Below are 27935 nucleotides of genomic sequence, written 5' to 3'. Positions count from 1 at the left end.
ATAACATCTGCCACATATTCCTGTATTCTGCCAAAGTTTTTTTTCTTTTTTTTTTTTTGGAAATAAAGCTTTATTGGAACACATCTGTGCCCATTCCTTTGCATACTGTCTGTGGCTGCTTTTGTGAAAATTCTGCCAAAGTTTTTATTTTTATTTTTTTGCTAAATTCACATCTTTTAATACAGCTGTCAAGTTTCCCAGAAGTTGTGTGATAGGCACAAATGATCCAAGCTACTGTTCTAGGACCTCCCTACTTTTACCTCATCTGCCACCTTTGTTCACCCTTGCTTTGCTTTGTCTCAGAGGAAAAAAAAAAAAGAAATTACTTAGTTTACAAATTACTTGTGGTGCAAGGCCTTCTTATTTTACAACCAACACTGCCGCCCACTGAAAATCTCATAGGTCCCTGTCTTCCGTCCTGTAAAGCTGTCATTAGCTCAGTTGTCTGAAGGTGTTCATTTCTTCACCTCCTACCTTTACCCTGGTTCAGGCTTTCCCTCTGCCTTTCTTTGCTTCCTACTCATTAGCTGCGAAATGTTTTGGGCAAAAGTATACTGACCTGGATCTTCGGAGAAGCACAGATGATGTTTCTGTTTATCTTTGCCTCCCATGTATTTGGCACTTCAGACCTAATGAAGGCTTTTATATGGGTTCCTTATTTGAGCATCAAAATGCTGTTTTTAGTAGGGTATCCATTCATGCAACAAATATTAATCGATCACCTACTTTGCGCCAAGCATTGTTCTAAACACTGGAGATACAGCAGGGAACAAAACAGAAAAAAATAAAACAAAACAAAAAACCCCAACGCTTCTGAAACTTTCATTTTAGCGAGGAGACAGACACGCAGTAAAGGAGGCAAGACAGATCGCAGAACGCCAGGTAGGTGAAAAGAGGAATTCTGGCTTTTACTTTGGGTAAAATGGAAAACCAGCGAAGGGTTTGGAATAGAGGGCAGTTTAATGTTCCATTTTACAGATTAGGAAAATAAGTGACTGCTCCGCAGTAAGTGGACCAGCATGCTTTGTACAACTCTGTGGAGGAATTGCAATTTAGGTCCTCAGGGGGGAAAAATTAACAGAAGGTAAGCGTTGATTTGGGGCCACTAGCCCCGAGATTCGAAGGGGCAGAAATGAAGAGGGACAAGACAAATGAAGATTAATCCGAAAGGAAGCAAATTGTTTACACCGAAATATAATTTAACACAAACATACGCAAAGAGGTACAACAACGAGTACCAGGGGCTCTATTCAGACACCTGTCACCTAAATGGAAGCGAATCTCCAGGCAAACTGCGCCTTAAGGCGGCTCGGAGGCCGGGAGCGGGGGCCCCGGGAAGCGCCCCGGGCCTGATCCGGGCCCGCCCGGAGCGTGACCACGCCCCTGGCCACGCCTTGCCTGAGGCTCGCCGCCCGGGTTGGCCGCGGCGGAGGCGGTGGCCGCGGTGCCCGGAAGTGCAGCTGACGTGTCCCGGCCGCGCTCGGAATTGTGGGCGACTCGGCTAATGGCGTCGGGGAGTCTGGGAGGTCTGGGGAGACAGCGCTGAAGCTTCTCACCAGCTTGGCTGGTGACAACCGGTGTGGCCCGGTCTGCGTCAGCGGGAGGGACTTGCCCACCTTGTGGGCTCCTCTGCCAGAGCCGGCGGAGGCTAGCGGGGCGGGGCGACTGCGGGGGCCCCTCGGATAAGAGCCGGGGGAGTTGCGAGGAGGCTGTCGGGGGCGCTCGGGCTCGCTGCCCAGGCCGGGCCGCGCCCCCGCGGAGCCCTAGAGGCGGACAGCTCAAGGGCCGGAGGCGCCTGGAAGAAGCTGCCGGTCACCCCACGGAGCTGACAAGTGCTGGAGTTCGTTTGCGCCGCTCAGGAATTGGCACGGAGCTTGGTGGATCATGTCTGGCACCAACAGCCCCGAGGCGGTTAAGAAGCTGCTGGAGAATATGCAGAGCGACTTGCGGGCCCTGTCCCTGGAATGCAAGAAGAAATTCCCACCTGTCAAGGAGGTAAGCTTCGGGCGACTTCGGGAGAAGGCACGGTGAGCATAGCCGGTCCTGTTAGACCCCGTCCTTCACTTGCATCCTCCAGCCCTGTCTGATTCCCCTTTGGCCCTCCACCTGTCCAGATGTACGAGCCGGTGGGTTTTTCCACAAGCGTTTTTATAGTTTGCTTTGGCGAGTGTGAGGCGCTTTCATTTTCTCTACCGTCCTGTCCACCAGATTTAGGAACGAAGTTCGCGGCTCGAGCCGATTCAGCGATTTCAGCTAGGTGTATGGTACCCTCCCCTTTTCTGGCCGTTTTCAAACATTAAATTGGTCACGGCAGGATTCAGAAACTTATGTTTGTTGCTTCTAAAAACTAATAATCATAGTTGTTGTACAGTCTGTGCCCCTTTGCGTTTACAGTATATATCGCTCAATTGGAAGTAGCTTTCCTTGTTTGTCATGGGTCATGCAGCTTAACTCTTATCAATCTCATGAAGTATTCAATTATCTAGAGACATCTGACTTAGGACAAACAGTGAAGAGCCACAGGAATCATTTAAGCCTTGTTATGAGCAATACTGTACTGAGAAGTTTGGGCTTAGAGTCAAATAGAATACACCTGAATTTAAGTGCTAGCAAAACAGAAAGACATCTTAACCTCTTTGAGCTTCAGTTTTCTTTCTGATGTAAAATAGGGTTAAATAGTGGGTTTGTTACATTATGATGAGAAAGTCTTAAGAGGGAAAAAGCGTATTATTAAACAGGCTCAAGTTAATAATATATACAAATTAAATTCTCCAAATAGTTCCTGAATTGAAATTATTAACATTTAGTCTCTATTGGCTTTTTATCTTAAGATGCCATTTTATTTCTCTTAAACTTTTTAAAGATGCTACTCAGTTTCTTTTCACGTTTCTGAAATAAGATATTTCGGTGACATTTTTGTAAAAGCAATTATTTTATATTTCTTCCTATTTAATGTAGTTTGGAGTACCTGCAATTTCATAATTAGAACTTACCCAATAAAGTTTGAGTTTTAGACTTCTAAGGAACCTTAACTTTTCTGTAAGTGCTTTGGTCTCATCATTCTTCAACAAACTCCATCTAGTATTTTTTTAATAAAGTAAGAAAATATTACCTACCCAATGATGGAAACCAGATGTGCCACTTTTGGAAAGATGACTATTATAAGTTTTATTTCAGACAGTCAGTAGTTTGTTGTGATATGGATTTTCATTATTTTCTCTGTATGATCTGTTCAAAGTTATAAAAAGTATTTTAAAGAATTTGGCCAAGAAAACACACAAAAAAACCAATTTGGCCATTTTAACTAATTTTAAAGAAATAGGCTGTTCTAATTGTAAGGAAATTAGACAATTTCAAATCCTGTTTTGTAATTTTAACAGTAATTTATAGAACCGGCTATTCCCAGTTCTTATAATCCATATAAAAATTGTGATTCCTCTGTATCATAGGCTTTTGTGGGCTGGCTTGTGGATTTAATTGCCATTTATTACATTATTTCTATTGGAAAATGCATTCAGAGCTCCAAACAGCTAATTTACAAAGTTCTAAAACTCAATCCCTTTCTAATCTAGGAACTTTCAGTAAAGCTCATTAGCTTTTTTTACTTGAACCTTAGCTAAAGAGGTATTTAGTAATTGCACCTAGTCTTCTAGGTTATGGCAAAAGTAACTTTTGGTGTGATTATCTCTGATACATAATTTTATGTATAGTACAGGCTCCACAAGAATTTGTTGGATATAAGAACTTTGACTTCTTAACCAGTGGCACTTTTAATATGCTTAGGGCAGTCCTTTAGGAATTGAAAAAAAAAAAAAACCTTGACTGTGTCACAAGTGTAAAACAAGAATGAAGTAATTAGCCTAATAGTGATGGTGTTTTAGGAGGGAGGCTTGACTTTCAAGAAATATTTTGGTTGAATTAAATTTTCCCTGGTAATTTGATAGCAGTGCTGTATTTTGACTTTTGTTCTTAAAAGAACTGGTAAGTTTTTAGTAGTATTTATTTTTTGGGAGGGTGGGGGTCAGGGGAGAAGTGTGCTTGGTAGACCCTAAGGCAAAGCCTTTCTAAGTATAAGAAGCTTTTCCATCTGTATACTGATTTTCTGGTTAACATTCTCCCAGTATCTTCACAAACATTATCTGAAAAACAGTCATTTTGAACTACTTAGAAGCCTGCTCAAGAACTTAATACAATACAGTTCTAACTGCATATGTGCTTTGGAATGGTTGTCTCCTTCCCCATTACTTTTTTTTTTTTTAGCTGCATTGGATCTTCTTTGCTGTGTGAAGGCTTTCTCTAGTTGCGGCAAGCAGTGGCTTCTCTTGTTGCGGAGCACAGGCTCTAGGTGCACGAGCTTCAGTAGTTGTGGCTCATGGGCTCTAGAGTGCAGGCTCAGTAGTTGTGGTGCACGGGCTTAGTTGCTCAGCGACGTGTGGGATCTACCCAGACCAGGGCTTGAACCTGTTTCCCCTGCATTGGCAGGCAGATTCTTAACCACTGCGCCACCAGGGAAGTCCCTCTCCATTACTTTATAAACAAGGTAGAATGAAGTGAGACATTCTATGTTTAGTCTTTAAGTTTTAATAATTTCTACCTTTTTGGCCATAGTGCTTGGCTCTAATATTTTTCTTAATTAATAATCTGGATTTTTTAAGATTTCAAATCTTTTACAAAAACAGAAGAAAAGAGTGTTAATAAAGGATAATGTCTTACTTACTGATATTTATTACTTATCTTTGGATTTTCTACAGTTTTCTCCAACTTAATTGTTTTCATTTACAAAACAATTTGCATATTAAGTTGTTTTTATAGTGGCTGTAATATCATTTTGTCATTTTATAATAAAGATAGTAATTAAATAATAACAGCAATACAGTCCTTCCTCTTTTTTCTCCTTATTTTCCTTAAATATGAATTTTCATGCTTCAGCAATATAACTTTCTTTCTTTTCTTTCTTTCTTTCTTTCTCTCTCTCTCTCTCTCTTTCTTTAATAAATTTATTTATTTTATTATTTATTTTTGGCTGCGTTGGGGCTTTGTTGCTGCGTGCAGGCTTTCTCCAGTTGCCGCGAGTGGGGGCTACTCCTCACTGTGGTGCACGGGCTTCATTGTGGTGGCTTCTCTTGTTGCGGAGCACGGGGTCTAGGCGTGTGGACTTCAGTAGTTGTGGCACGCAGGCTCAGTAGTTGTGGCTCGCGGGCTGTAGAGTGCAGGCTCAGTAATTGTGGCGCATGGGCTTAGTTGCTCCGTGGCATGTGGGATCTTCCCGGACCAGGGCTCGAACCCGTGTTCCCTACATTGGCAGGCGGATTCTCAACCACTGCGCCACCAGGGAAGCCTTTTTTTTTTTTTTTTTTTTGCTGTATGCGGGCCTCTCACTGCTGTGGCCTCTCCCGTTGCGGAGCACAGGCTCCGGACACATAGGCCCCGCGGCCATGGCTCGCGGGCCCAGCCGCTCCGCGGCATGTGGGATCCTCCGGGATCGGGGCACGAACCCGTGTCCCCTGCATCGGCAGGCGGACTCTCAACCACTGCGCCACCAGGGAGGCCCTTTTTTTTTTTTTTTTTTTTTAGCATAGGCGTACTAGCTGATTTGTTCTGGAATATTTGTATGAAAATTTTTTTCATTGTCTTAAAAATTACTTTAAAACTTTGTAAAATCACTTTTGTGTAATTGATATTCAGTGGCCTTCAGAGGCAGTAAACTCTGAGGTTTTATGTATTTAACGAATAAAACCTTTTTGGTCATTTCTATTTGCAGGCACTACTCTGTGGAAACAGATGAGGGGGATCTAATTGAGCCTAGAAGTGTGGTCAGAGTGAGTTTGTAATTCCTGAGCCGAGTCTTTATAGGATGAGTAGAAGCCAGCCAAGAGAAGAAGGGGATCATTCTAGGCAGAGGAAATAGCACATGTTTGTATTCCACGTAAAAGAAATTTCATGCTGAAGGTGATTGGAAGCCATTAAGGCTTTTTAAGAGAGGGAGTAATATCAAATTTATATTCAGTAACATTACAGTAACAGTACTGAAGGGAAGAATGAGAGGGGATTGAGATTGAGGCATAGAGAGCAAATTTTATAGAGATGATTGTCTGCACTGAGGTAGCAGTAGGGGTAGACAGAAAGTGGCTTGTACTGTGGTAGACACGTGTGACAGAGAGAGTATGCAGTAGAGAGATGTAGCAGGCGAAATTACCAGGGCACAGTGACCTTTTCACAATGTAGAAAGCGAAATCTGTGATGCCTCCCAGGTTTCTGGCTTGGGAAACTGGGTAAATCACTAAGAGGAAAAAATGTTGTTGGAGAAAATGAGTAGTCATGAATATTAAGTTTAAGATTTATGTGTGACATCCAAGTGGAAATGATCAGTAGGTGTTTGAAAGTGAAGGTTTGGCACTTAAGAGGGAAGTCTAGACTTTTAGATTTAGGCGTATCAGTTATACATGTTAGTAGAAACCATAGGAGTAGATAAAATAGTCCAGGAAGAGTGTATAGAACGAGAATATCAGGAGGAACTTCGGGAAATAACAGCATTAAAGGGAAAGAGGCAGCTGGGGTGGCTAAGGTTAGGGATATGGGAGAGAAAGGGAATACTTGGCTAGAGCAAGGTCCCTGAGAAAGCTGGCGTTTCAAGGGCTTAAGTGTATGAACTGGCTTTCGATCTGAGAAGGGACACATTATCTTCTGACAGAAGAAGGGTAAAAGAAAAAAATGGATTTGAATGTAATAAATTTGAACGAGGGGCATAATGGAGGGATAAGAAGTTGTGGGGAGTTTGACCTATGGCCTCTGTTTTCTTGGTAAGATAGGAAACAAGCTTGTTGCTAGGAGCAGTTTGTGGTGAAAATAGTGATAGGAACTTGGAGGGGAGCAGTGGATCACTTTGTAGAAGTGAAGGAGAAATTGACTTGGAACACTTAAGAGTCTTCACAGGAAAAGTAGTTGAAATGATGATGGATCATGAGATCTAGGCTGGTTTCCCAAAGAAGGCAATCCAAGACAACTTTGATTGATTGCAGGATGGAAAGGTTAAGGGACTAGCAGCAATTTAATTGAATTGGAACACTTTAATCCAAGAACAGTGGTGTTGGGGAGTGAGAGAGCTAGAAGGATAAGGACAAAAGGGACAAAAGTGGAGATATTGGATTTCAGATTGCCAAGTGGTGCTGCACTAGAGGGTGACAAAGTCCAGGGAGTGGGTGATAGAAGAGGAAAGGGAATGAAGGTCATTTGACTTGAGGTGCTCAGAATTAGGATTGAGGATGGGGTCTTTCCTCTCTCTTTTTAAATGAAGTGGAATCAGTAAGGGTGTATATAATAAAGTACAAGTAGTCTTCCCAGGCTATGTACTTTGTTTCTTCTTATACATTTAAGTTTTGGTTGGCAGGGATTTTTGCCTATAAAAGCAAAGGTTCCTGTGGTAGAGTTCCTCAGTGTCTGTTGTTTTTATGCATTAGCTGGCTGAGCAGGGACCCTTGGTGAGAGAGATGCCCTCTACTTACCATGACAGGATTGTCCCTTCAACCAGCTATTTGGGGACTGAGGCCCAAGTCAGCTGGCTCTTCTGCTAGGGTGAATATCTCATTTTCAGGACCTTATGACAGTGAAGAATGAGGGCTGGATCATGTATACATGCTTAATTGGGAGCTGTTTTTGTTTAGTATCCTATAACGTACTATAGTTTTCTTCCTGTTGACGTTGATCATGATTTGCTCATGATACGGCCAGTTGTGTTCTTTCCCTCATTAGCATAAAGAATAAATCCATGTTTTATACACTGCAATAAATTAGTTTTCACAATTTATTCAAAGAACTTGTCAACACTAGTCAGAGCAGTATGACAAGTGTGGTAAGGAGTTATAAATTATTTTGGTCAAGACTTACTTTCCTGTATAATGCAATTTTACATAGTTACGTAGACATGCTAGTGATCTTAGATTTTGACTCTGCTCTTCTTTTTATGCTGCTGTTGACTTTATTCCAGAAAAGGTACATTAGATTCCTAGGGTCTATTAAATTCATCTTCTGATAAATATTTTAGATGTTAACTTCAGGAGTAATATAAGCAGTAACATTTTCACTAGGACGTCTAGGAAAATTTTACAAGCTTATTGCAGTATTCTAAGAGCATTTTACAATGAGAGCTTTTTAAAAAGCTTTTGATTAGTCTATAACATGTTTTATATATTTATGAAAGTTAGTACCAGAGCCACTGAAATTTATTGTTAAAGTGTAAAGCATACATAACTTATTTTTTACTAAGATTTTGACCATTGTATTTTTACTTTCATGAAAATGAATAGAGAGCAAATGTCAATGAAAACATAGTTTAGTCAAAAAAGAATGTATTATCTTCTTAGCATTGTGCTTTGGTGACATAGAAGAAATAAAAGACATTGTTTCAGGCTAATAAACCAAAAAGGAAGACAGTCTCCGGAAATGGAAATATTTTCCTCCTTTTTTCTTTTATAGAAGTGTAGCTTATTTTTAACCATGTAGAAAATAGAGGGTTTTGCTATTACTCTTATCTTTTAATAGAAGTTAGTTTCTTAAGTGTAAATCATGGCAGGAAATACAAAAATCAATGAGAAACTGCCTTTATCTTCTTGAAGTTAACTCAAGAGTTGAGTAAAATACTGTCTTTCCACTAGGTTAGGAATGTTGCATCCATTGACTATTGCAACATGGCTATTTGTTGCTATTCATCTTTCTCATTTTGACTTTTGTAACACTCTACTTTCCTATTTCTCCTCCCTCTCTCAGTATTCCTTCTCTTTTTCTTTACATATAGGTGTAAAGAACTTTAGTTCTTTACTAAAAAGAAAGTTACATATAACTTTCTTTACATATAAGTTCTGTCTTGAGACCTCTTCTTTCTCTGTGCTCATCTCCTTTGCACTCTCATCTCCTCCCATTGCTTCGGGCCTTACTACAGTGCTGATGACTTCTAAGTCTACTTCATTAACTCTGCTCTCTTTACTGAGCTTAGACCTGTGTTTCCAGCTATCTGTTAAACACATCTACCAGAGTATCTTTCACATACTTCAGATAGAACTTCTGGTAATTGAACTTACTTTTCTTAAAACTTGTCCTGTCCCCACATTTCACTTGTTCTGTTAATGGTATTTATCACTGTTGCTTACCTTAGTTATATGTGGTTGTCTTCTCTCCCTCAACTCTCTTTACATTGTATTCATTGTCAGATGTTCCTTCCAACTCTAATTTCTAATATACCTCACCTCTTTTCTATTTTCTTAGCTATTATTCTAGCTCCAGGTTTCAATCTTATGACTGAGCTTTGATGTGCGTTAATGGCACAAAAGACCATTCTGTATGTTACCACCGGATTAATGTACCTGAACAGGTCAGAAACTCTCAGTGGCTACTCTGTACTTATGGAACTCCTCAGCATAGCATTTAAGACCTTCTTGATCTTCCCAACCTTCTTTCATCACCCTCAGTTTTCCTCAAATGTGTTTATAATTCAGCCAAACTCTGTTGCCTGCTATTCGTTCTCCAAATATGCCCATATTCTCTTCATATGCCAAATATGCCCATTCTCCAAATACTCCATCCCTCTTTCATGCTGTGGCTTTTGAGGTTCCTTTTGCTGTCCTGGAATCACCTCCTTCCATCTTTTTATAGTTAAAATTCTACCTTTAATTTAACCCATGTTGCTTATTTATTTGTTGCCTGAATGAACCAACTTTACAGACAATGTTCTCATTTCTTCCCTCATTCACTCATTCATATATTCATTCGTTTGTTCCTGAGATAATTTTTGAACACCGGCTGTGTGCCATGTACTAGCTGGTTGCTGGGGCAAGAACAGTTGCAGCTCCTGCCCAGAATTTTCAAGCTAATATGTTTTCCTCTGCTTTCTTAACTTTCATATAAGCTTACTTTATAAGTTATTTCCTTATAACTTTTTTTAAAACATCTTTAAAAATATGGAACGCTTCACGAATTTGCGTGTCACCCTTGTGCAGGGGCCATGCTAATCTTCTCTGTATTGTTCCAATTTTAGTATATGTGCTGCCGAAGTGAGCACCCTTATAACTCTTATGTTTTACCTTCTGCTATGGTATTTCTTTTCTAAATTGCTCCTTAAGGGTCAGTTTTGCATCTTTGTTTATCCTTCTGTCCATCATAGTTCAAAGCATTTGTATATCTGAAAGGTGCTAATTAGATACTTGTTGGAGATTAAATTTTTAAAGAAGGAAGAAAAAGGGATACCATATATGTAGGTGTACCACATATATATCTTTAGCTATCCACATGTAATCTGCACTTCAGTCTTTCATTTGATATGTATCTTAAAGGAAATTTGTTTCCTAGAAGCCAGAGGTTTTTCTTTGTTCGTTTTGTTTTGTTTTTATTTTTTAGTCCAGAGATTTTGAATAGGATGCCATGTAGGTATATATTTTTCAGAGCTTTGGGATTTTAGACTAATTACATGTTACAGAAGAAAAATTTATTGGTTTCAATGTAGTAATTGTTTAATGAGCATATTGTCCTCTAGGGAGTGTTCTAGATCTATTAGGTATTCCCAAGTGAGAACTTGACTTTAGGTCTTTTGATTTTACCTGACATCTGAAATCATAAGTCTACAGGCAGCTTCATACCTCCCTAGTATCTTTTGACATTCTCCTCTTTTGATTATTCTCCTTAACTTGCCATTAACTTGAATTTCACATTTCTTCTTTTAGCTCTTGTTTCATGCTACATCCTGTGAATAATTAATTTGGAGCTTTGGTAAATTTGTTCTAATTTTGAGGCTCTACTCTCATAGATGTTATTAAAAATAAATATGGTTTTTGTTTTGTTTTTTAAAATACAACATAGAAGCTTTGGTGAAGAGAAGCGTATTATCATTATTGTAAATTTGTGTGTGGTTCTAGTAGTGGACATTTGCTAATTCCCTTCCTCGCATCCATTCCCTCTTACTTCTTTCAGTGGTAGGCTGCACTCGTCCTTCATTTTCAACCCTTTGAATTTAGATGAATTAATCTCATTCCTTGCTCCAGGATACCTTGATTAGTTTAATCTAATTTAACCCTCCCTATCCCCACCTCTGTTTCTGCCCAAGTCACATAATGCCAGTGAGTGATCCTGGGAAGGGAAAGCTTCCTCTCTCTTCCTCAAGAGCTACTGGAAGAGACCTTTTCTCTCTTTCTGGATAGTGTCATATGAAGTTGTGAGGTGTAGAATGGCTGGAACTAATTTTATTGCCAAGATTGGGAGCAGCCTGAGGATGAACCTACCCAGGGAACAGGACAGAACCAAGAGAATGGTAGAGAAGTGAAACTGCAGTCCTGATGACATTTTGTGAATCTCTGGGTCAAATTTCCTCCGTATTTTTACTTTTCAGTGAGTGGGCAGTAAAGTCCCTCCCTTTGTGTAGAACTTTTCATTTGTTTATTTAGAAATGTTTATTACATAGCCCCTGTATGCTAGGTACTGTGATAGGCATTAGTAATATGGGGAGATGAATGAAATATATTTCTTATCCTCATGGGGCTTACAGCTAGAGTAGAGAAACAGACACATCATAGGAGGAATAGGATCAACCATAGGTACAAACCATAGACAGCCCACAAAGATGGAAGGGCTTTTTGATACTTGCCATAGAAAGAAGGTGGTGGAAAAAATTATTTCTGTCACTGCTCATGGTACTACAGGAGTGCCAAAATCAGAAAAACCTGCACTATCTTCATGTTGTTAGCAGTGGTTTAATTTCAGCAAAGCTTTATTTGTCACATTAACTTAGTGTTCACTTTATTGTGAATGTGTTGGCTTTATAATTTTTTTTTTTTTTTTCTTTTTGCGGTATGCGGGCCTCTCACTGTTGTGGCCTCTCCCGTTGCGGAGCACAGGCTCCGGACGCGCAGGCTCAGCGGCCATGGCTCACGGGCCCAGCCGCTCCGCGGCATATGGGATCCCCCCAGACCGGGGCACGAACCCGTATCCCCTGCATCGGCAGGCGGACTCTCAACCACTGCGCCACCAGGGAGGCCCTGGCTTTATAATTTAAGAGCTATAAAAATAAGGAGTTTATTCCTAATTTTATTTATAAATACTTAAATATGTCAGTGACTGGATAGGTCCATGAGATTTTTCTTTTTTTTACTTTTAAAAGATGTCCTTACACTACTCAGTTTTGAGAAACACTAGTAGAGGTGGGTTCTGGGGGACCATTGAAGAGTTGAGACAGTGGATGGGTGGAGGACAAGATTTGAAGTAGAGAAATCTCTTAGTTTAGGTTGATAATGAGAAGTTTGAACTAAGGTGTAGAAGTGGCATTTGAGGAGAAAAAAGAGTATAAGAGATGTGTGCTACATAGCCTTTGTGGCTGATTATATTTGTGGGATGAGGGAGAAGCCCCAGGTGTCTGGTCAGTGACTGGATGGGTGCTGCTGCTGTTCGGAAAAATAAAGATTATAGGAAGAAGAAATAGGTTTTTCTGGGGCTGAGGTGGAAGTTGGGGGTGTGTGTGAGAGATAATAGCATCCGTTTTGAATATTTGGAATTTAAGGTGCCTTTAAAATACATAGGTTAATAAATCCTATAGTTTAGGAGACAGTTAAGGGACAGGAATATAATTTAGGATTCTTCAGCCTTTAGAAAGTAATTGAAACCATAGGATTGAGATTGCCCAGGAAGAGTTTATTGAGAAGTGAGGCCAAGCATATTCTGTGTGGTCTTGAAAGAGGAGTCAGCATTCTCTCGTCTCTGCTTTTCTATACTGCTAGCTTGCATATTCAGAGTCCCTGGTGGGTGTGTCTATTTGGGTAAGCAAAGAATTTTGAGAAAGAGAAAAAAATATTTCTTGAGAGACATTAATTTTAAGATTAACAAATATTAAATGCTGCAGTATATTTAATACTTTTGGTTTTGTTTCCCAACTCATAGATTGCCCTCAGGAATAGAGATTTTAGGTTACCCACCGTAACTTATATCATCCCTATTCAAGTCTACAGAACTGACACTTTTTTTTTTCCATAAGGGCCAATTCAGGAAAAAAATAACTATATTTACAATTGAGGGGCTTCCCTGGTGGCGCAGTGGTTAAGAATCCGCCTGCCAATGCAGGGGACATGAGTTCAAGCCCTGGTCCAGGAAGATCCCACATGCCGCGGAGCAACTAAGCCCGTGCACCACAACTACTGAGCTTGTGCTCTAGAGCCTGCGAACCACAACTACTGAGCCCGCATGCCACAACTACTGAAACCTGCAGGCCTAGAGCCCATGCTCTGCAACAAGAGAAGCCACCGCAATGAGAAGCGTGCACACCGCAACAAAGAGTAACTAACCCCTGCTCGCCACAACCAGAGAAAAGCCTGCGCACAGGAACAAAGACCCAACACAGCCAAAAATAAAATAAATAAAATTTATATTAAAAAAAATTGAGTAGTTCCCCTATGGATATATAAGTATCTAATCAGAGTAGGGGTTACTTTTAAAGCAAGAGGTTAAAGACTCTTCTTCACACAGATGGTCTCTGATAAATAGAAGGAAATCTGGGCTGAATACTTGCATTTATATGGGACACTTAAAGATGTAGGCTAGGCTGAGGTATGAAGTAGCACTGCAGTGACTAGGGGGACTGTGATATACAACTGTTGTCAATAAACATTAATAGTGAAACTTTCCAGCAACACAGGGTACCTATGAGAATAAGATGGTTCAGTTTCAAAGTTTGACAATAGGAAGTTGGATGTAAAAAATTAGGAGCTGTGAGATAGTTCTAATTATATCTGAGGTAACAAACAGTCCTTTTGGTGATTTCTTGAGCCTTTGAATGAAAATACTGGTTATATATCTTTTAAAACACTTGTTACTTTGGAACTACTTAAGGAAAAAGCACTCATTATTTTCCTTATTGTGTGTACATATAAAAATATGTGTTAGATATATATTTTTTATAACTTGTTTATGATTCATACATGGGTCAATTCTTATTTATCTGAGGAAATCAAAATAGTGTCTGGCAAATTTGAAATCCTTTACCTGCATCTAGCATCCACTGTGCTACAGGACTGATTTTGGAAACTGACTAGAATTCAGGAAGTTAGGACAGATTACATTGGGATTTATGATGGTCTAGTTTGATCAGTCTCTGTTGATACTGAAATAGAATGAAATACTGAATTGAGCATATGCAGGGTACATAGGGCCATAGTAAGGAGGGGGAGAGTTTGAACATTTGAAAATGATGATGGAAGAAAGCTCAGTGACCACAGGTTAATTTCAGTTGGCTCAGTAAGAAAATTACCTAAGAGAGTTTGAGATGCTGTATGAGTATAACAAAGTATACATAATCATTTTGGTGTTACTGAATTTTTATAGTAGTAAATTTGTTGTGGTTTGTACATCTTCATAGTGTATCCAGAATCTGACCACTCCTTACCATCTCAGTCACTATCACCTCAGGCCTATCCACCATCATCTTTTGCTTATGTTATTACAGTAGCCTCTTAAATTTTGCTGCATATTGGAATCACCTGAAGATTTTTAAAAATACCAGTGCTTGACTCCCACTGGCAGTCATTCTGATTTAATTGAAATGGGTTGCAACCTGGGCATCAAGCTTTTTTTTTTTAAAGCTCCTGGTGTTTCTAATATGCACTGCCCCCAGATAATCAGAAAATCAATAATTTTTCCCTCGAGTAATTTATTTTGACTATATTTTCCTGCTAGTAGCTATGTTCATTTAATGTGGGACATTTCCATCTCTTAAAGTTGTAGAAGTAAGTTGTAGTATATCCGTTAGGCTTCTTAGCTGTGAGCAATGAAAGCTGACTCGGGCTGACTTAAGCAGAAATTAAGTTTACTGATAAAACATTGAGGGTCTCACAGAATTGGTAGAAGGCTGGATGGAGTGAGCCTTAGAAATTACAGGAACGAAGGAAGGCTGAACAGCTAAGAACCACAGCAAAACTCATTGCCAGTGAGACCATTACTGTTGTCTCTGCTGAACAGTGACTGGGTGCCTTAGATTGCACTGCTGGTTGTGCTGGCCACCCCATGCCACCACTGGTTCTGCTGCCATCACTGCCCTTGGAAACTAGATGCTGGCTCCACTGTGGCTGTTGTCAGACAGAGTTCCATCTTGTCTCTGCTTTTCTGTGCCACTAGCCTCCGTATTCAAAATTCCTGGCGGGTGTGCCTATTTGGATAATCGGAGGCTGCCAGGGTATGTGGGAAAACAAGTATCTGGCAGTTTAAATTTTGAATAGTAGAAGATAGGCTCTGTCTCGCATCAAAACTCATAAAGTTGAGTTCTCCGATCACAGGCAAGGGCTTCACGAGCTTGGAAGCCAACAAAATGACAAAGGTCTACTATACATCGTACAGCCTACAATGTGTTATTTGTTTTATGCATTAATCCACTGGTCCTCAACCTAATAACCCAAAGGACACTGGGTTCTTCCATAATTATTTTTAAATCTTTAGAGCCTGCTACCACTTGTCTCTTAGTAAACAGTAGGGGATGAAATCAATGAACAAGTAGCAAGCAAATTAATAGGAAAACTTGAACATATATGAGTATTTATTATTTTTGGAGGTATGGAGATCAGTATAAGTATAAAATAGGCATATTTCTCGATAGTAAAAATGTCCTGAGTTTCTGTAATGGATGTTATATATCAATATTTTATCTCAACAGTGTCCAGTAGAAATATAATGTGGGCTGAATATGCAATCCATATATGTAATTTTAAATTGCATTAAAAAGTAAAATGAAACATTTAATTTTAATAATATATAATATTTAACCCAGTATATTCAAACCAGTGTATATATAACCCAGCATATATATCATTTCAACATTTAATCAATGTAAATATTTAAGGGATAGTTTACATTCTTTTTTTCATACTAAGTCTTCAAAATCTAGTGTATATTTTACACTTAGCATACAACTCGATTCAGGCCAGCCACATATAAAGTGCTTAGTAGCTACATGTAGCCAAATGACTCCCATATTGAACACCACAGTTCTGTGGCATAGTGTAAAATGCCATATGACTTTCAAGTACTGCCAGCTCAACATACTTATGTTGAAGTGATTGACCCACCTTATGAAAACTGAATGTGTGTTTAAAAAAACGCAATCTAAAAGTAGTGACAGAGTTCTTAGTTATTCATTCTCTTCTAATTCAAAGAAGTTTTACTTGATTTTGCAGTGTTTTGCAATTTTTTTTATGGTTGAGAGAGAAGTGTGAAATGGGAAAGAGAAACCTAATTTTTTTCATTAGGCTTTGTTTTTGTTTATTATTTTTTATTTTCTGAAGATTTAAATGTGAGAGACTAGGGATTCCCAGTGCATTTTAAGGCATAGAAAGGCAACATGCTGTAGTGCAGAGTTTACATGTGAATAATCGAATTAATCACATTTTATTCCATTTAATGTGTGTTTCACTACCAGGCTTTAGTATCTGAAGTTTGGAAAATAAAAAAATAATAGTGACTGACTCTGTGCTTGAGATTTTATCGTATATGATTTCTTTTCCCTAGATAATTCATGTTGATAGTAAGTTTTATGTTCTAATTATTTTTATTCTTGCAGGCTGCTGAATCAGGAATAATAAAAGTTAAAACAATAGCTGCACGAAACACCGAAATTTTGGCAGGTAATTTTTTTGCATTAAAAATTCAACAATTAATGAAAATTTGACCAACAGTAAAAGTAGAATCTTAAAACCCGTAAGTTTTTTTATAGCATCTCTTTCTTATGCCCCAACATGCTATCCATTATGATAAAGAACGTGTGAAAGTCCCTAATTTATGAACTAATTGGGTTTCCCAGAGATGAATGCTGTACGATTCTCCGAAATCAGAAAACTTAAAACTACTAACTCCTTGAAGGAAAGGATCTTTCTTACTCTTCTTTGTATTGTCCTCCACCTCTTATCAATCACCTAAGATACATCTTACCCATAAGAGACATTCAATCGATATTTGTTGAATTGAATGGCAGATTGGTTCTCAGACCACCTTCTAAGACCTATTTTATCTTTAATAAAATATAAGAAGGTCATAATATAGCATTAAAAACTTAGTAGTAGTACTATTTGAGTTTTGAGTCCTGAGACTAAGACAACATGGTCATGAAGAAAAAATGGGAAAAACAGAGAAAAGTGTTGTCTTAACATTCTTTTGATTGACACTGCTTTTCAGGGAGGAATTTTCAAGAGTTTCTCTCTGGCACCCTTTTGATACTCAGTCTGCTTCTTCCTTTTCCTTGGTGACTTTCTCTTCTTGCCTCAATAATGAACATGGAAAAGAAGGAAACTGGCATTTTTTGAGAACCTGTTACATGCGAGGCATTTGGGCCACTCTTTCTTATATGACAACCTTGTGGGGAAATACTCTTATTTAATAGTAGAGCAAATTGAGATGCAAAGAGATTTAAGTTACTGGCCTAAGGTCACATGGTAAGTGGTGGAATCAGATTCAAATCCCAGGCTGTTCAGAGCCCATGTTCTTCCTGCTGCAGTGTGCTGCCACGGTATCGTGAGGTTTTGACACTAGCTACTCCCTCCCAGGTGTTTATATTTAACCATTGCTTACTTCGCTGATCCTTCAATCTGCATTTCCAGTTCCAGTAGTGCTATTGGTCTCAGCTAGTTATAGGAGAAAAGCAGTCCTATTAAGTTAATTTACACAAAGTCCAAATAGTAGAGAATCTCTTTAACTCTCAAGTCTCTTTACATTTTTAAAAGAAGAATACCAGTAAATCCCTAAATGGTGGAATTTCAAACAGTATTACAAAATGTAATGAAGACTTTGGGGGCAGTTTAGGGGTGACAGGTGAGAGTGGATTTCACTTGTCAGCTTAGGGTTAGCCCTGTTAAGTTGCATCTGTTTTTCACAGCTTCTCTGATTTTGAACATTCTGACAAAACACCAAAGAGTTTTATAACATTATTCACAGCATTGGATAATGCTCTGTGTGCATGTTGAGGAAAGGGGTATAGTGAAGTGGTGGGTAAAGGCACAGGTATGTATGGTTGGATTGGGAGGATGGGCAAGTGGGTTTGGGAGATGCATGTTGGGTTGATTAGCTACCATGAGGAAACTAATGTTTCAAGATAAATTATGGGCCTGGGTATTTTTAAGTTGGAGACATCATAGGCCAATCATATTAGCATATCATTACAAATATTTACATTTGCTACTGTCATTGCTGATATCATGGTAAGTCCTTAATCTCTAGTAATAGAAATTTTCATTAAGTCTGTAGTTGATAGAAGAACTTTTAAAAAGACTGATTTCTTCAGAGAATCACTGTCTGTTACAGAGTTCTGTACCAAGTAAAGTGTCTAATTCATATTAAGGGCAAGTAAGAAAAATTTTGTCTCCATATGAGTTTAATATATAAGCTGGCTATTAATTTCATTTTAATTCAGTTAGCTTTATTTAAATCAAGTTAGAACAAATCTTTATGCACATACAATTAATAGTTCATGCTTTAATATCCATAGCATCCAACCATGTACTTGAGGAGCTATATTAGCATTTAAACTTTTTTCTAGTATTTTAACCAAGTATTTATAGCAATTGATAAGTAAAAATTTGTAGATTTTAGACCACTGTCATCTTGAAAAATCAAAGGCTCCTAAGAAAAAGGAAAGAATTTAAATTAGTCAATAGGTCATTTCTAAAGTACTTAATTCAAGGTATAGTTAACACTGAGAAAAATTTTTAGTTAACTTTTTTATTTCCTGAGAAGTGTTTACTTCTCTGTAGTTCTAAACACTATAGGTTACTACTTCTGTGCTATAATGGATGTTAAAGAAATCAAACAATTGAGGAGTCTCAAATGAAATGAGATACTGAATTCTCATATATCTCTGCATATTCAGAAAATATAAAAGGTTGCTATAAAAATCAGAACCCTTAATTAGGATTGACTAATCTGATTAAACAGTACTTAGCATAGATTTTAACCAACTTTTTTTCTTAAATTTATTTTCCAAGGAAAGTTTATTTACATTGCAGAATAAGTCTTTGCTTTACATCTCCCCTTCTTTTAAGCATCCTCCTTTAATGTTTATTTTTCTTTGTTTTCACTGCTGTCATGAATGCTGACATAAGTGGAATGCTATGCCAGGTAATGTCAGCATCGATGCAAATATACAGATCATTATCTCAACATTGCCTTTTTCTTTAAAGATAAAACTGCAAATGAGAGATAGCAAGCAACATAAAGTTTTTCATTTAGAAGGCCAGGTACCTTAATCTTACATTTGACTGCCGTATATTACAAATTGTTTTTATTATCCCAGCTTACAATAAATATACTTGAAATTGACTGAGAAGGCTTGTGTTACACAGAAATTACATAAACAGAGAATCTGCTATTTTAATAAATATTTGAAACAAGGAGCTCAATGAAGTTGTGATATTTTAAAATTGTATATTTAACCCCTAACTGAAAACCATAAGTTACATCCACCTATGACTGCTTTCATCTACTGTCAGTATGCATAGAGAATTTTTACATAGATAATCATTACGTATGATTTGTGTTCTTCTTTCCTCACAGTTTCCCTCATCCTTTTCATAGCTACATAGTCTTATTACTAAAAGGTCTCTAATTTATGTAGCAGTGAGTAAATATACTTTGGAATTTTTTTTCTGACATTAAAAGGTAATTTATCTGTTTATTTTTTTCAGTATATTATATTTCATCAGTACATATACCTGTGATATCTTGCGGACATCTATAGAATATATCATATAACATATTCTTAATAAATAATTATGTAAGAATCACTAGGGGAGATACGAAGATGGGAAATAGAATTCATCTGCAATCTATATGTTAATACAAGAAATATATTTGAAAAGTATGTTTGTGCCATTTGTTCTGTTTAGCTTACCTGCTCCTCCATTTACTTTTTGGAGTTCTTTGCCAGAAATTTTCCCTTCCAAATGACATACTTCCTGAGGTCAGGATCAATATCTTATTCTCCCTTATATTGCTAGTAGTTAGCACATTACATGGGAAATAAATAGTAAGCCCTCCTTAAATGTAGGCTAATAAATGAGTCACTCCAAAATGCAAGTAAGTCTCTGAGTTCTGCCTCTAGTATATTTTTCTACCTTTCTTTAATTTTTCATGTTATGATTATTTGAGTACATGAATTTTGTCATATTTAGTTCATGTCAGCCAGTTAATGGAGTAATGAAGGAGACAGACCCTAAACAGAAAATTCTGAGGCTGTATGGTAAATGCCAAGATGGAAGTATAGACAGGCTTGTTACGAGAACATTGGGAAGGCTCCTAACCCAACCTGGGAATCTGAAGCTGAGTCTTGATGCTTGAAAAGGAGTTAGCCAGGCAAATAAGGTGTAGAAGCTATAAGTAAGGGATGTTACTTAAATACATGCGGTATAAAACAGTTCGGTCTATTTGGATACACTATCCAACTATTGCCATTGTGTAACTTCCTGAGCAGCTTGATGGAAAGAGTTTGAATCAGGAAGGTGACACATTCATATTAATATTTTTATACTCTGTACATTACTCTGACAGCAGTGTGAAAGGTATATTTCAGTGTATCATCAGTAAGACAGAGGTCTGTTGGTAGACTATTTCTGTAATCTGGGATAGAAGATACAGGGGGCTGTACTTAATGCCTTGCTCACAAACTGACCTAATGGTTCAGAGAGATTTTCTGCCATATAATGTGTTCTTATTTATTGTTTTCCCCCCTTTTTAAAAAAACATTAAACAGTTTTAATTTGTATCCTGCCTTTTATAATATTATATCATATATACTTTTTTTGATGCCATCTTTTCTAATTTTTTAAATTGTTCCATATTTCATCAGGTGATTGTAGTTTATTTAACAATTCCTTTATGTTAGGCATGTTTCAATATTTAGAATTATTTCTTTAAGATACATTTCTAGAAATGAAATTATTAAATTAAAGGGCATGAACATGTTCTTAGAATTTGTCATCATACCACTTTCTGAAAAGATAAAAGTCTATACCTTTACTGACTATATGTGAGTATATTTTTATAGCATCCTTGCCAGATTATTATTTTTAAAAAGCTTTTTGGTAATTGAACAAGCAATGGCTTCTCATTTTAATTGACATTTCTTTTTAATGTTGAACATTTTTCTCTGAATTATTAAATTATTTTCTTCTTATTATTACTTTTTTTGGAGTTTTTGTGTTTTCTTTATCAAATTGAGCTATTTATACAGCAAAAATATTAACTTCTCATCATGTTTATATCATATTTTCTGCATCATTTACCTTTTAATTTTTTTATCTAGATGCTTTTAATTTTTACGTAATTTAACAAATTTTTCTTATTTGCTGCTCTCCACTTAGGCAGTCCTTCTCCTTCCACATAGTTGATAATCATTTTCATTGTCTTCTAGTTTTTCTATGGTTTGATTTTTTCTTTATAATATATGGGGTGACATGAGGACCTAGATTTTTTTTCTTTTGCAAAATTACTAACCGATTGGACCAACATCATTCTTCCTTTTCCTGTAATGTACTTTTAAGATGAAGCTGCTCATACTTTTATTTTTCCTCATATTGAATCATTTAAAATATTTTCAGACATTTTGAACCATTAAAAATTTTTTAATGTTAGAAGTATCAGTCTTTCCCATAACTAGATTTTAAGGGTTTTGAGGGTAGCAATCATGTCTGCATCACATTTTATTTCTTTCACAAGAATTATAAGTTGTTATTTAATGACTGTTAAAATTTATAATAAAACTTTTATTAACCCCTATTAGTGTGATTCATAGTGGGGTATCCTAGTTTAATTCTTTTTTTCCAGGATAAAAACTGCAATTTTGCAGTGAAACTGCTCAGAGCAAGGAAACCCCTAGGATATGGGGACCTGCTGGACCTCTTTCAGGTGTGTGAAAGTGCATCATTTGATCTCACAGTTATAAAATTTGGAAATAAAATATATTTATCAAACATACAGTGTTATTCTGTTAAAGGAGTTGTGCTTCTTAAGGGATTTAGGTAGAAATTAAACTTTTTTTCTCCCCACCCCACCCCCACCCGCCAAGTTTTGCTTAAAAAGAGTTGACCTTTTCCTCTTTTTTCCATGGAATGATTTTTTAAAAAATGGTTAAGGCAAGATGTCTTTATATTGCTGCACAGCCTTTTCCTCAGTGTGGTTTCTAAACTCTAAACCCGTAGGAAGCTTTTTATGTAAAGCCACCTTTAAATGCATGTAATGAAAATTATTGTTTATAAAGAGAAAGCAGCAATTGCTCAATTAGAAGAGTAGAATTAATTTCTGCTTTTTAGGACCATTATGACATTTAACAGAAGAGAAAAATAACTAGAAACTTCTAAAAAACGATCTTTATATTACTTCATTGTGATCTAGATATGGTAGATATGTTCCCGTTTTTCACAGTATGCTTCAAAAAGTAGAATAGATCAATAGGTTTTATCTTTTGGTTGTTCTTGATCATCTATTCTGGATAACAGAAATTTCCTTTGACCATTATATTCTCAAATAAACTGGGAGAAAAAAAAGTAGGAAGGGTACCTTTGACTTAATAGAATTAAAAATTACTTTTATTATTAGCTTAGCTCAGCTTGATAGATCTGGATAACTGTGACCGACATGTATACAATATTTCAGTGTAACTCACCTTATTTTATTCATTCTAAGATACACAGTTTTTTCACATGTTAAGATTCCCCAAATTGGTATGCATTTTACAATTAATGGCATCTTAGAATCACTGTGGGCCAGGTAGTGTTGTAGTTGTCATTTTCAGTCCATGTGTGAACTTGTTCATACTATCACATCAGTTGAGTTAACGTGCATTGTTGGTATTGCGTAAGTTTCATTGCTATTTGAAATGTCACCCTAGTTGTTGTGCAAAAACTTTCTGTTAACATCTTATGGTAAGGTCAAAAAAAGCACCACCATCAAAGCGTGCAGAATGGGTGTCATTAGCTTAGAAGAATATCTCAGAGACAGTAGTGAAGTACTCTCAAGCAATGAGGCATCCCAAACAAACAATCCAATTAAAAATTGGACAGAAGATCTAAATAAGACATTTTTTCCAAAGAAGATATACAGATAGCCAACAGGTACATGAAAAGGTGCTCAACATCATTAATCATCAGGGATATGCAAATCAAAACCACAATGAGGATATCACCTTACACTTGTTAGAATGGCTATTATCAAAAAGATAAGAAATAACAATGGCCTTCTTGGCCTAGAGTATGAAATTGTGAGGAAAAAGTATAAGTGATTAGAATGCATCGTATTATAGTTTAATTGGCAAAGGTAATTGGCACTGATTTTCTTTCTGGTGATATGGGTGTGTCTTAAAATCATTGTCATCAGAGCCTCTATGAAAGTACATTGTTTTTTCTTCATTCATCTGAAGACTTCAGGCAATTGGTTTCTCTTAGACACTTTTGACTCTTTTAATTTCCATTTGCATCAAATGCTGTTTACCTTAAAGAGTGGCAGCATAATGTTGTGGGAAGAATAGTGAACCAGGGATTAGAAGACATTTTCAGTTTCTGGTTTTACCACCTACTTATTGTGTTACTTGGTCCAAATCATACCCTATAAACTCTATATGAGTATTGTGATACTCAAATGAGAAACACATGTTAATGTAATAAAAATTATAAGTGCCACTTGTTAGTATTGAAAACTTATATTTGCCTGAACAAGATTTAATAATTTCGAATGTTCTGCAGAGTTAAGAATGGCCTCATACTTCATTGATTCTGGCAGAATTGAATATAGCGGGATATTTACTGCTTCAGAATAGTATTTTTTGAGCTTTGTTGTCATCTTTAATCACTCATGTAAAATGTTTTGTGACATTGTTATGGAAATTTTATGTCTCTGGTTTTGACTCAAAACCTTTATGCACAAGAAAACAAGGAAATAAGGCAAGGGAGCTTTTTTGAAGACACTGTTCTTTGCCAGTCATATTTGCCTTCTCTTAGCTGTGCTAAATCAGTGACTTATACTGGCATACTGAGGGACTTTGCAGAGCATGCTGTAGTAAATAGTAGTCTTTATTTGCCATACCATAAAGGGAGCTTTGGGAGAAGAAAGAAGGGGATTTAAGTGATAAAATTAATGTTAACACTAGTTTTACACTTTTAAAGGTGATTCTGGATGACCTTCTCACAATTTCTTTTGAAAAACATGTTAAAACTCAGATTTCTGTGTCTTTATTACAATTCTTAACATCAAAAAATAATTGGTGGATGTAGTACATTTGAAAACAAATACCAAACACATAAGTTTAAAGTTCTCTTGACTTGGAATTTTATGTTATTTATTCAAATTCCCTGAAGATGAAAAACCTGTCTTGTTCATCTTTGTGTAGCCATTCAGTAAGTGTGTATTGATTTAATTTCATTTTGTAAATTTAATTATGTATAATTCAGTTTGTGCATTTTCTAATCTTTTACATTTTTGTTGCCATTTTAAAACTTCTGAAAGTATTGGCTTGGTAGAAGGAGTTATTTTAAGATTTGGAATTACAGCATGTGCATCCAATTAGTTTAAAGCAATATTTCAGTAATAAGATGAGTAATGTTATTGTTTTTAATGAGTTTACTTCTTGAAGAAGAAATTAGAGCCAATGAATTCAAGGCATATAATAAAATTCTAGGGAGTTTCTGAATATTCATTCAGAAATGTGGTGGGCTTGATGTATATACTATTTTTAATTACTTTTCTGCTCTAGAATATGAATTCTTATTCCTGTTTTCCCTTCTGCGCTATTGAAGAAATAGAGTCTTTCTCTGACGCAGGATAGAACTTCTGAGAAATTGCCATTAAGGAGTTTATAGAAGAAGATGGAGGAGAACCAAAGGAGTGTCAGGAGAAAGGCATGGGAGAGCTGAACTTAAGGGGGAGTAGTTTAGATACAGAGTCTGTAGTATTTATGTGAAGTATTTTAACTCTTACTGCTTGATTTTTATTTTGGTATTTATTTTACATTAAGTGATTTTTTATTAAGATTGTCATTACTGGTTGTAATTATATAAAATATTCTTATTTATGAATTCTATTTAAAATTTTATTTTATATGTGTTCCAAATAAAGCATTGAAAGAGAACAGCTCAGAGGTTGTTCAGCCTTTTCTTATGGGTTGTGGAACCAAGGAACCGAAGATCACTCAGCTATGTTTAGCCGCCATTCAGAGGCTCATGTCCCATGAAGTTGTGTCTGAGGTAATGTGAAGATTTTATCTGAACTGTGCACTTACAAGTCAAATCATGAGTTTTCATAAGGAGAGAATAGAACATACCTGATATTTTCATGTACAACAGTGCTTGAAGGACATTGGCTTAATTTTAAAAGGTTACCAAATTGTCTCATTATTAAACGCTCAGAATAAAGAACGAAGTACATTTTGTCAAGTCATTTGTAATCTAAGAATTCATAGTTCACTAATATAGATGAAATCTTAAGAACCAAGCAAGTTTTCAATATCACTGACAGAGAATATTATTCATAAATTATTTTTTAAAAGGTAGGAGAGAAAATCATGACTGTTTGCTAGATTATCTGAAGTGATAATTTGTTGTTCGTTAACTTAAGTGTATTGTTTGTATCTGACCTTATGATGGTAAAATAAGGAAAAACATTTCATCACTATGAATCTGCATCACTTTTCTTATTTAAGGACCCAAACACCTATATTTTATTTGTTGACAATAATTAAAATAATTGTTTTACAGACTGCAGCTGGAAATATAATTAACATGCTTTGGCAGCTAATGGAAAATAGTCTTGAAGAACTTAAGCTGCTTCAAACAGTTCTTGTTCTTTTAACAACCAATACAGTAGTTCATGACGAGGCACTCTCAAAGGTAGGAAGCCTGTTTGTCAACGTTTGTAAGTGCTTTGAGACAGTATTTGAATAAGCTGACTGAAAGAGAAAAGCCTGGTGCTATTTGAACAGCACCTTTCCTGTGGCTATTGCGATAATGCACATTGCATGTTAAAAGCCATCGGTGCTTTATTTTTCACAGGTTAGAAGTGAAATTAGGTTTAGGTGATTAAGCAGAGCCCCTTGGATATAGCTGACAGGATTAGTTATGAATAGGATGTGGAAAAAGAAAAGTAGCAGAAGAAAAGGAATAGAGAAAGAGGAAAAAAAGAAAAATGTGTTTTGAGGTATCAGTGTTCTCCACAATTACCTTGGGTATTCCTGATAGCTCTCCCTTTCCCCCTTTTAAAAATAATTTCACATATATATGTTATGTAAACCAGATAGTTTAAATCTGGCCCTTAAGTATCTGGAAAAATGTCCTTTTGGCATTGATACATTGATGCTAGGTAAGGCTGCATGTATGATAGCTATTTCTCATTCCTTTCTTATTCCCACCTTCTTTAGGAACATATAACAGCTGCTCTATTATTTGTTTCACTCTTTTAAAAGTTTTTTAAAATTAAGAAATATTTCTAAAGAACAGAAAGTACAGCAAGTAATATAAAAAACAGTCTTTACTTCATGGTTTACTATTTAGGGAAATTGTTGGAGTTTCAGTAATAGTTGTATTATAATTTGTATGCCTTTAAGAATGGCTGACTTGTAAAGTAGCAAAGTATACCATCACAGTATACTGTATAGAGACTGCATCTCTTTTCTAGTTATTCATTTGATGTTCTTAGGATATAATGAGATTTTAATTGCAAATAGCTTATGCTTTTACCCCATACCTGCTTATAAGATATTTAATGTATTTTTATATATATGTTTGTTGTATGTAGTTCCTCTTGGTTTCTAGCTATCAAATTATTGTTCTGATACATATATTTAAAATTTTATAAAAGGCTATCATTTGACCTACCCAAGCAATAAGAACTGATTATAGTTTTATAAATAAATATAGGATTTATTTTGGTATTTTGGTTAATTTGGAAATGTAATATTTGGGGATGAAAAATGAAGTATAAAGAAATAATATAAAATTGGGTAATAGGAAAGCTTCTCTATAACATGTACTTTTCCTTTATGTTGAAATTTTAAAAGTGTTAGTGGTATCAAAGGCTTGTTTTCTTTTAAATGTTTAATATAATTAATATGATAAGGCATACCATTTAAAAATACCATTATTATGTTTTCCTCCAAGACTGGCTTCTTTTAAAACTGTAAAACTTCTAGAAGAACACATAGGAGAAAATTTTTGTGACCTTGGGGTAGGTAGAGACTTCTTAGGTAGGGCACAAACCCATGAACCATAAAAGAAGCCACAGAATGGGGGAAATATTCACAAATATCTGACAAAGGACTTTTATCTAGAATTTATTGAAAACACTCTTACAACTCATTCATAAGACAACCCAATAAAAAATGGACAAATGATTTCAACAGACACTTTACAAAATAATCTATTCAGCTGACTAATGAATACATGGAAAGTGCCTCAGAATCTTTAGTTATCAGGGAAAAGCAGATTAAAACCACAAGGAGATATTATTACACACCCATTAGAATAGTTAAGATTTAAAAAGACTGACCATATCAAGTGTTGTTGAGAATATGCAATAATTTTGAACTCACACATACTGCTGGCAGGAATATAAAATTGTAAAGCAACTTTGGAAAGCTAACAGTTTCTTTAAAATCTTAACTTATACTTAACTATGTGATCTGTCCATTTCACTCTTAGGTGTTTACTTACCCAGGTAAATGAAAATACATGTCCTCATTGAGATTTGTATGTGAATGTTCACAGCAGCTTTATGTACAGTAGCCAAAAACTGAAACAACCCAAATGTGTATCAGGAGATGAATGGTTAAGTAGAATGTGGTATACTCATACCATGGATTAAAAAAGTACAAATGACTGATACAAAGAAAAACGTGGATGAATTTCACAAATATTACAAGTGAAAGAAACCAAACAGAAAAGAGCACATACTGA

The 27935-nt window shown here is 36.4% G+C and overlaps 1 protein-coding gene and 1 non-coding gene across 3 annotated transcripts in view; one reads left to right on the top strand and one right to left on the bottom strand.

Moving 5' to 3' along the window:
• The first annotated feature begins 1504 nt into the window (after positions 1–1504).
• The window catches only part of MON2 (MON2 homolog, regulator of endosome-to-Golgi trafficking), a 125814-nt gene continuing 99383 nt past the window's right edge, over positions 1505–27935 (top strand). For both annotated transcript variants that reach the window (XM_060112472.1, XM_060112471.1), the window contains exons 1-4: positions 1505–1995; positions 16574–16637; positions 25105–25232; positions 25743–25874. In XM_060112472.1, the coding sequence (XP_059968455.1) occupies positions 1885–1995; positions 16574–16637; positions 25105–25232; positions 25743–25874 (435 nt within the window). In that variant the 5' untranslated portion in view covers positions 1505–1884. The remainder of the gene's footprint in view (positions 1996–16573; positions 16638–25104; positions 25233–25742; positions 25875–27935) is intronic.
• LOC132499669 (U6 spliceosomal RNA) lies at positions 9945–10051 on the bottom strand. Its single transcript, XR_009533899.1, has one exon. It is a non-coding gene; the product is annotated as a U6 spliceosomal RNA (small nuclear RNA).

This window comes from Mesoplodon densirostris, chromosome 11 (assembly GCF_025265405.1).
Source record: "Mesoplodon densirostris isolate mMesDen1 chromosome 11, mMesDen1 primary haplotype, whole genome shotgun sequence".
Lineage (NCBI taxonomy): Eukaryota > Metazoa > Chordata > Mammalia > Artiodactyla > Ziphiidae > Mesoplodon > Mesoplodon densirostris.
This window is presented reverse-complemented; position numbering and strand designations above follow the sequence as displayed.